Consider the following 10,413-nt stretch of genomic DNA (forward strand, 5'->3'; position numbering starts at 1 on the left):
ATCAAATCAAATCAAATCAAGGTTTATTTGTCACATACATGGTCATACACAGTACAACTGGCAGTGAAATGCTTTAGTGACTGCTCCGCCACAGTAATTACAAAACTACAAAATAGTAAAAAAATATATTATACAACAAAATATAAAAAGTTTTTAAAAGTAAGAGTTTAGGACATTAGAAAAATTAACAATATAATTAAAAAGAGCAATTTAAAGTAAAGTAAAGTGAACATCAGAAGAATTACAATATAATTACAAAGGGCAGTTTAAAGTGAACAAGTGTGTAAAGTGACAAGTAGTGCAGAAACTGTGCAACATGATGCTACATAATGCTATACAGATGTGATAAATAATAAATACACAATACTAATCTATACATATACATACATATACACATAAAACAGTATACACGCATATACTTATATACACATACATATGTCCACATATATACACATACATACAGATATAAATTAGATTGTGCACATTGTATAAATGGTCCTAAATGCTGTTTTCGTTGAGGACTCGAATAGCTTGTGGGAAAAAGCTTCTTCTCATCCTCTCCGTTTTGGCTTTTAGAGCACGAAAACGCCTCCCAGACTGTAACAAAGAAAACAGTCCATTACTGGGATGACTGGGGTCCTTTACTATTCTCCTGGCCCTTGTTCAGCACTGTTTCCTGTATATGGACTGCAGGTCAGGAAGCTCAGTCCGGATGATGCGCTCAGCTGAACGCACCACCCTCTGTAGAGCCGCCCGTCCTGCTTGGTGCTGTTTCAGAACCAGGTTGTGACGTTTCCCGTTATGATGGATTCAATGGTGCAGGTGTAGAAGTTATGAAGCACCTTGGATGGTAGTTTGAAGTCCCTTAAGCGTCTGAGGTGATAGAGACGCTGACGGGCCTTCTTTGCCAGCGCAGTGGTGTGGCAGGACCATGACAGGTCCTCAGAGATGTGAACTCCAAGGTACTTGAAACTGTCCACTCTTTCCACTGCAGTGCCACTGATCATAACGGGGTGATAGTTCCTCTCCTGCTTTCTGCTGCAGTCCACTATCAGCTCCTTTGTCTTGCTGACGTTAAGGAGGAGATTGTTGTCCTGGTACCAGTCCTCCAGGTGTTTAATCTCCTCTAGGTAGGCCCTCTCATCGTTGTTAGAGATCAGGCCAGCCACAACAGTGTCGTCAGCAAACTTGACAATGGTGGTAGAGCTGGAAGTGGCCACACAGTCATGTCCACTTTGCGGATACCCTCGACATATTTATATTTTATAATGTGCTTCTTGCTATATAACACATTTTCGTGTTTCTGTTGTTTATGTTACTGCCCAGTTAAAGCAAATATAGCGTTAGACAGCTTAGGCGCGAATGTTAGCTAGTGTAGCTAGCTAACGTTAGCACCCACCCAGCCTCTGTGCCTCTCATGCAAAGGGCCAGTGACTATGTTAGTGTTTTAACCGTAATTACACGTGTTTCAAGCTTTTTTTGTTTAATTTCATATAGTAATGCTATACTCATTAAAACCAAAGAGTTAGAAATGTCAGTTTTCATGTAATGAATACAAAATATGACCGCTTGCCTCTTGGAATGAATTGATTACATGAACTTTTAATGATATTCTGATTACCTGCACTAGTGTACTGCACATCTTGTCAAATTTTTATCTTATCGTGTTTAATATATATACATACATTTTTTTTTTTTTACAGGCGTGAACACTTCACCCCAAACTGCAACTCCAGGGTGTGCAGTTGGCATTTCCCCTTTGGCAAAGCTGCTGGACCATCGCGATTTGCATGGAACGAGGAAAAAATTTTCCAACTTCCCGATCACCCCAGCATTCCCCCTAAGCGGAAGAAGCAAGTGGTCCCTACCAGTGCTGAGAATGAAGAAAGTACAGATATAGTACCCACAGATAACATTGCAACTGTACAGGCCCGTAGTACTTCAAAAAGTCTTGTGATGCTTGAGGTCGAGAATGACATGCTGAGAGAGGAGAATGAGAAATTGAAAAAACAATTGGAGAAACAGAAGCAAACATTTTCTTTCAGTCAGATTTCCTCACATCCTGACAAGGTCCAATATTACACTGGATTGCCTGATGCTGCCACTGTCCTTTTTTTGGAAGTGCACCTTTCTAGATTTGAGCTACAATATCATTCTGATTGGACTGTACAAATTATGCCCCTAATTGATCAATTACTCCTTACCTTAATGAAGCTTAAATGGAATTGTGGCCATGTAGACCTTGCAACAAGGTTTAATTGTAGCACAGCCACAGTAACTAACATCTTTACCACTATCCTTAGTGCACTGTATGACATTTTGTATGTTGGTCTACTTCAGAACAACATCCCCTCCACAGCCAAAAATCAGACATCACTGTCAGACTGCTTCCGACCTTTTCCAAACTGTAGGATAGTGCTTGACTGCACAGAGGTTGCTGTTTCAAACACAGAGAGGCTGGACACACAAAGTCATTTGTACAGCCATTATAAAGGAAGGACCACCCTAAAGGCTTTAATTGGTGTGTCTCCCAATGGAGTGATTACCTATGCCAGTGACCTGTACGGTGGGAGTGCCTCAGACAAAGCAATAACAGCGGACTGTGGACTTCTCCAACATCTACAACCAGGTGATATGGTTATGGCAGACAAGGGCTTCACAATTCGGGATATTTCACCAGAGGGAGTTCTTCTTAACATCCCATCTTTCCTTGTCAATGGACAGTTTACACAGGAGGAAGTCAACAATAACAGACTCATCTCCAGTGCAAGGATACATGTGGAGCGGTCCATTCAGAGGCTGAAGTTATTTAGCATTTTGGACCATATCCCATATCAATTTAGAAAAAACATCAACAAGATACTGAAAGTATGTGTGTGTCTTACTAATTTGCAAACACCCATTCTCTGTGAAATTCAATAAATTAACTAATTGTGTCTTTCTGGTCTTTTTAATGTTAGTTTTGAATAATTCAGGCAAGTTTGTTTTGCAACTTTTATTAAAAAAAGTAAAACCAGATAAAAATGTTTCTCCTCTCTATTAAGTATTATTTATTTGAAGTGCTGAAGTCTATTTATTAAGTATTATAATAACACATATATATATATAAACATATGAATTATATAAATATTATTAATTATAAATTAATTTAATTAATCAATTCATCCAATAAATTACAAATGCAAATTAATTAAGTCTGTGACAGAATGTGTGGTGGGAAACAATCTTTATAAAATGTTTCCAGGGTGTCACTGTTAACCACCCATGTTTGGTCTATGAGCACTGGCAGAATCACAAGGTCAAGTGGAGTCCATACAAGCAGATGACAACAGTTAGCTCTAGTCAGGTATAGGTTGCCCTGGATCTGATGCCAATAGTGGTGAGTTGGTTTTAGTGTTAGAGAACCAGTCACCTCCTCCAACTCAAGAAAAAAGTCCTTACTCTCTGCTGCCTGCAGAATAGTCTTGGTTCTGGCCGACCATGGACATTTCACCTCAATAATGCAATCACCAGATACTGTCCCGTCTGGAGATCCACCAAGCAGGCCGCTATCAGACAGGAACAGTCCCCTCTCCTGGATATCGACACCAGTGCGCTCTGTGTACTGCTGCTTTGCCCTTGGCTCATGAAGGATTCCACAATCACATGCCTTTAATAAAAACACAAAAAATGTCACTTAATCTTAGATACACTGATAAGTTAAATCACTTATCCACTTCTTACTTTAGATCCGTCTTGGACATTGTAATGGCCAAGCAGGGTTTTGAATAAGGAAGGGGGGTAAGACTTCCGCTTGACTGCTGCCAAGACCACACCAAAGTTGCTTGCCGTGATACGTTTCTTGCGAAATGCCGACCTGTTATTTAAAAAAAAAAAAAAAAAGGCAAGTTGCAATTACTAGTTTTGTATTATTTCAGCTTGTATCTTATTTTGTACAGTGATGCTAAGAGCTCAATGCATTATGACTTGAGAAAACATGCAAATACTGTAGACAAAAAATGCAAACAAATCAAGAAAACATCTACCCGACAGCCCATACAAAGCATTTAGAAAATCTGCAGCAAATTCAGACAACACATTATAACATATGAATTTGCAGCATGTTTTCTAAATGAAGTGCATAGGTTGACAAATTGATATATTCTTAATTTGTGTTTTGTCTATCTGCATACATTGTATGTTGCAGTGCATTAAGTTCCCAGGGCCACAGCAGTTTTTATTAATGCACTTTCTTACCATAAAGGGTTCTTTGCTTGCCCAACTGTTGCTGCCTCGATCTGCTGCTTCTCATCATCTGTGACAGCAAGCGATGACAGCACATAAAGAGCCTTGTCCTCAGCTTGGGCAGAACCTGGGCTGGTCACTAACCCATCAAATGTCTTGATGGGTAGTGTCTGAATTTAAAGTTAAGCACATTGTGTCAGACATTTATATAACAAATGCTAATTTCCTTGCAAGTCAAAAAGGTTTAAGTTCAAATCTGTCATGGGTTTAAACTGTGTAGCCATTTTTACTACGCAGTACAACTGTTTACAGTACAACTACATCTCTAGTTGAAATGATTTCTTTTTGACATTGTACTAAATTGCATAATAACCAAATTGTTAATGACTTAACATAGCATATGTGATGTTTCTGGAAACATGGTGGGCAAATCAAAGTGCAAGAGACAGAAGTCGTACCTGAGGCGGTTCAGGACTCAAAATCCAGCCCATTCCAGTGAAACGCCCAAGTTTTGACAAAGATGCCAGTGCCCATTCTTTGTCCTCCTGTGTGACAGGTCTTTTGATTCCAGCTGAAATAAAATAAGTAATACTATCAACAGTCTTTTAAACTCACAGTGTACACTACACTCTTCATGCAGTATATCAGATTACCAATATTTTAAGGATTCAGAAAAGATCTCTGTCTGGCCAACTAAAAGTTCAATATGAACATAAAGCTTAAATTAATGATTCTTCAGTAGTACCACAGAACAATGTGACTGTGTTAGCATTGTTTAATAAATACTACTCATCCTCATAATGGCTTTAACCCAGTGGTCTTGGAGGACCCCCTGCACATTTTAGTAGTTTCTTGCTCTACCACACCAGCTTCGTCTCCGAAAGGGGTTTGTTAATCAGCTGATTAGTTGGATCAGGCGTGTTGGGAGCAGGGTAAAGACTAAAATGTGAAGGGCAAGGGGTCCTCTAGGACCGAGTTAGGGAAAACACTGCTTTAATCCACCTAGCGTTAAGCAAATAAACCAGGCAACATCACTTGCAAATTAATTACTAACCTTGTGTTGTGGATGGTGTCATCTCAGACACCCGCTTGGCTGCAATTTCGTCCGTTTTCGATGTCTTACCACGGAGAGTAATAAAGCTGCGCAGGGGGTTATGGGAAATGTAGTTTTTAACAACATCGCGCGAGTATAGAACTACAGATCCGTGACGTCACTCGGCGAGCAGTAACGGGGGCGGGGGCAGCAGTTACACACAGCGGAGCAGAGAGAGCGCGAGGAAGATCACCGACCAATCACAGCGCGCCGTGAGGTCTACGTCACAGTATCGCGGACGTGATGGAAGTAAACGGAGGTAAAATGAGAGTTTATTTATTTACTGCTTGTTTTAAATAGAATCAATATAAAGATGTAAATAATTTTTATATCAGTGTAGAATTATTACTGGTTATTATTTAATCTTTCAGCCGTGGTGGTTATTAATAAAAGCTCAGTATAAATTTTTATTAATATATAGGTTTATCGATAACACGCTTGTGACGTCACAAATCGCCCTCTACATTACACCTGTGTAATTTAACATCATGTTTAATCTGAAAGCTCCTGTTTCCTATAGTGTTGTGGTTAGGTTCGAACCTTTATCATCCAGGAGTCCTCAGCAGCACTAAATACCCTGAGACCTGCACATGACCAAAAGTATGTGGACAGCAGAGATCACATCCAGCTCAGTGTACATTATTATGGACCTGATGCTCCTTTACTCCTGTACCAGCCTCCTCTAGATTCTGGAACATAACTGTAGGGATTCATTCATCTCTGAGAGCATCAGTGAGGTGAGGAGAGATGAGAGAGGTCCTGGCTCATATTCAGGGTTCCAGTTCATCCCAGAGGTGTAGGATAGTCAGGTTCTACCACACTGAACCCAGATCTTCTCTCAGTGCTGGTGTGAGTGATGCTGCAGTAGATGCTTTATGGAGGTTCATGATGTGTGTCAGACAGGGGGAATCTGGAGAAGGTTCAGCACGTGCTGCTGGTTCTGTCGGGTAAAGGTGGAGTCGGCAAGAGCACCATCACCACCCAACTGGCACTCGCACTGCTGCATGCTGGGAAGAAGGTCTGTACATGTGTGTGTGTGTGTGTGTGTGTGTGTGTGTATACACTGATCAGCCATAACATTAACACCACCTCACTGTCCACTTTCTCAGCTCCACTTACCATATAGAAGCACTTTGTAGTTCTACAATTACTGACTGTAGTCCATCTGTTTCTCCATGCTGTTCTTCAGTGGTCAGGACCACCACAGAGCAGGTATTATTTAGGTGGTGGATGACTCTCAGCACTGCAGTGACACTGACATGGTGCTGGTGTGTTAGTGTGTGTTGTGCTGGTATGAGTGGATCAGACACAGCAGCGCTGCTGGAGTTTTTAAACACCTCACTGTCACTGCTGGACCGAGAATCATCCACCAACCAAAAATATCCAGCCAACAGCGCCCCGTGGGCAGCGTCCTGTGACCACTGATGAAGGTCTAGAACAGGGGGCCAAAATTGACAACATGGTCTGTGTTCCAGGCCAAACAAAATGAACATTTATTCAACAATTAAAAACTCTTAAGCAGAAATTTGAATTTCTACAACAGACTACAATTGCTTCTCAAAAAAAAAAAAAATTTAAGTAATAAAAATTAACAAATAAAATAGCATGAAATTTAAATTGTGTTTTTCATTAACAATACCTTCCAGCAAATGACAATATTTCAAATATGAACAAGCTGATGAAAAATTGCAAATCTTTCACGTATAACCCACATTGGCTCCGCAAACAAGACACAGCGGTTTACCTGCAACGTCAACAAACATGTACTCTGCTTCCCACCTGTTATGAAAGCCCCTGTTTTCCACTTTTCGTTCGGCCAATGTCTGGGGCGGCTAGCTTAAATGTCACTGACCCATGCATTCACAGGCCATTAGGGATGTCCCGATCCGATCTCAAAGATCGGAATCGGGGCCGATCAAGGCATTTTTCAACTGATCGGTATCGGCTTTACTAATGCCGATTGTACTCCCGATATTTTGTTTTACGTCAGCGTTAAGCGTTTTGTTTCAAGTCTGCAATGCGAGCGTTTCACCAGGCGGTGGGAGCAGAGCTGCGTTCATTACTGTAGAATTTTACTGTTTATACGGTGTGTGAGTCGAGGATCAGTCCGGTTTACAAAACAATCACTTTTAATCCCAGTATGAAAACTTCAGGACCATAACATACAGCTTTTACCAGTTTACGTGTTACACGACTGAACGACATCTCAGTATCGAGCTCTCTGATTGGCTTAGTTATGTAACCGAGCGTGGTAGTGATGCACTCGCTTAATAAAGAAATAAATACACGCTATATTCACTAATTGTTGGGAGCGTTTAACACTTTATTAACTTCTTCTGTTACAGTACCGAATAGCGGACAGCCAGAGCCGAGCACGCTATCCCATGCGCTATGGAAGCCCCAAAGGGTCAAAACACACTCACTTTGCGTAGACCCGTCCATCAAACCATCGTCACAATACAAGCACTTTAAGAACTGGCTTTCCTTCATAACAAAAGAGCCTGTCCATTTTATTTTGGTATTCAGGTTTTACTGTAATGCTGTTAAGTAACTTTTTTGTTTTTTTATATTCAAGTTAAGCTGCTACACCACTTGTGAGTGGAGATTTTTGTTCATATTTAGTGTATCACTGCATTAAACAGGGTTAGTTTATACTGCACTAGGTTTGTTTACTTTTATTCTGTACAAGAACATTAAGCCAATAGTTTGGATGCAGCATTTTTCCCTTCAGCACTGCAGAGCTGTTCAGGTGTTAAACATGTACACTGGATTAATGTGAATAACTGTAATGTACTTGAAGTGTGCACTGTGTGAACAGTATTATCTAGTTCTTATCTAGACAATATCTAGAAAACACAAGTATCGGTTTGAGACTCGGTATCGGATCGGGATCAAAATTAATGATCGGGATCAGGAACAGAAAACCGTGATTGGGACATCCCTACAGGCTATTGATAATAGACCTATGAAACTATTTCGCGGGCCTTGAGTTTGATATGTCTGGTCTAGAAGATGAGCGACTCAAACAGCAGCAAGCGATCGTCTCTGACTTTACATCTACAAGGTGGACCGACTAGGTAGGAGTGTCTAATAGAGTGGACAGTGAGTGGACACGGTGTTTAAAAACTCATATTTACCAGTATATATAAGTGTGTGTGTGTAGGTGGGGGTGCTGGACGTGGACCTGTGTGGACCCAGTATATATAAGTGTGTGTGTGTGTGTGTGTGTGTGTGTGTGTAGGTAGGAGTGCTGGACGTGGACCTGTGTGGACCCAGTATATATAAGTGTGTGTGTGTGTGTGTAGGTAGGAGTGCTGGACGTGGACCTGTGTGGACCCAGTATATATGTGTGTGTGTGTGTGTGTGTGTGTAGGTGGGGGTGCTGGACGTGGACCTGTGTGGACCCAGTATATATAAGTGTGTGTGTGTGTGTGTAGGTAGGAGTGCTGGACGTGGACCTGTGTGGACCCAGTATATATAAGTGTGTGTGTGTGTGTGTGTGTAGGTAGGAGTGCTGGACGTGGACCTGTGTGGACCCAGTATACAGTGTATCACAAAAGTGAGTACACCCCTCACATTTCTGCAGATATTTAAGTATATCTTTTCATGGGACAACATTGACAAAATGACACTTTGACACAATGAAAAGTAGTCTGTGTGCAGCTTATATAACAGTGTAAATTTATTCTTCCCTCAAAATAACTCAATATACAGCCATTAATGTCTAAACCACCGGCAACAAAAGTGAGTACACCCCTAAGAGACTACACCCCTAAATGTCCAAATTGAGCACTGCTTGTCATTTTCCCTCCAAAATGTCATGTGATTTGTTAGTGTTACTAGGTCTCAGGTGTGCATAGGGAGCAGGTGTGTTCAATTTAGTAGTACAGCTCTCACACTCTCTCATACTGGTCACTGAAAGTTCCAACATGGCACCTCATGGCAAAGAACTCTCTGAGGATCTTAAAAGACGAATTGTTGCGCTACATGAAGATGGCCAAGGCTACAAGAAGATTGCCAACACTCTGAAACTGAGCTGCAGCACAGTGGCCAAGATCATCCAGCGTTTTAAAAGAGCAGGGTCCACTCAGAACAGACCTCGCGTTGGTCGTCCAAAGAAGCTGAGTGCACGTGCTCAGCGTCACATCCAACTGCTGTCTTTGAAAGATAGGCGCAGGAGTGCTGTCAGCATTGCTGCAGAGATTGAAAAGGTGGGGGGTCAGCCTGTCAGTGCTCAGACCATACGCCGCACACTACATCAAATTTGTCTGCATGGCTGTCACCCCAGAAGGAAGCTTCTTCTGAAGTCTCTACACAAGAAAGCCCGCAAACAGTTTGCTGAAGACATGTCAACAAAGGACATGGATTACTGGAACCATGTCCTATGGTCTGATGAGACCAAGATTAATTTGTTTGGTTCAGATGGTCTCAAGCATGTGTGGCGGCAATCAGGTGAGGAGTACAAAGATAAGTGTGTCATGCCTACAGTCAAGCATGGTGGTGGGAATGCCATGGTCTGGGGCTGCATGAGTGCAGCAGGTGTTGGGGAGTTACATTTCATTGAGGGACACATGAACTCCAATATGTACTGTGAAATACTGAAGCAGAGCATGATCCCCTCCCTCCGGAAACTGGGTCGCAGGGCAGTGTTCCAGCATGATAATGACTCCGAACACACCTCTAAGACGACCACTGCTTTATTGAAGAGGCTGAGGGTAAAGGTGATGGACTGGCCAAGCATGTCTCCAGACCTAAACCCAATAGAACATCTTTGGGGCATCCTCAAGCGGAAGGTGGAGGAGCGCAAAGTCTCGAATATCCGCCAGCTCCGTGATGTCGTCATGGAGGAGTGGAAAAGCATTCCAGTGGCAACCTGTGAAGCTCTGGTAAACTCCATGCCCAGGAGAGTTAAGGCAGTTCTGGGAAATAATGGTGGCCACACAAAATATTGACACTTCAGGAACTTTTACTAAGGGGTGTACTCACTTTTGTTGCCGGTGGTTTAGACATTAATGGCTGTATATTGAGTTATTTTGAGGGAAGAATAAATTTACACTGTTATATAAGCTGCACACAGACTACTTTTCATTGTGTCA

The 10,413-nt window shown here is 41.7% G+C and overlaps 1 protein-coding gene across 1 annotated transcript in view; it reads left to right on the forward strand.

The window, feature by feature from the left end:
* Positions 1-5,538: 5,538 nt before the first annotated feature.
* nubp2 (nucleotide binding protein 2 (MinD homolog, E. coli)) overlaps positions 5,539-10,413 on the forward strand; it is a 13,369-nt gene continuing 8,494 nt past the window's right edge. Inside the window, exons 1-2 of the mRNA XM_062991505.1 lie at positions 5,539-5,576; positions 6,217-6,335. Coding sequence (XP_062847575.1) covers positions 5,561-5,576; positions 6,217-6,335 — 135 coding nt within the window. The 5' untranslated portion in view covers positions 5,539-5,560. The remainder of the gene's footprint in view (positions 5,577-6,216; positions 6,336-10,413) is intronic.

The sequence above is a fragment of the Trichomycterus rosablanca genome, chromosome 3, assembly GCF_030014385.1.
Source record: "Trichomycterus rosablanca isolate fTriRos1 chromosome 3, fTriRos1.hap1, whole genome shotgun sequence".
NCBI lineage: Eukaryota > Metazoa > Chordata > Actinopteri > Siluriformes > Trichomycteridae > Trichomycterus > Trichomycterus rosablanca.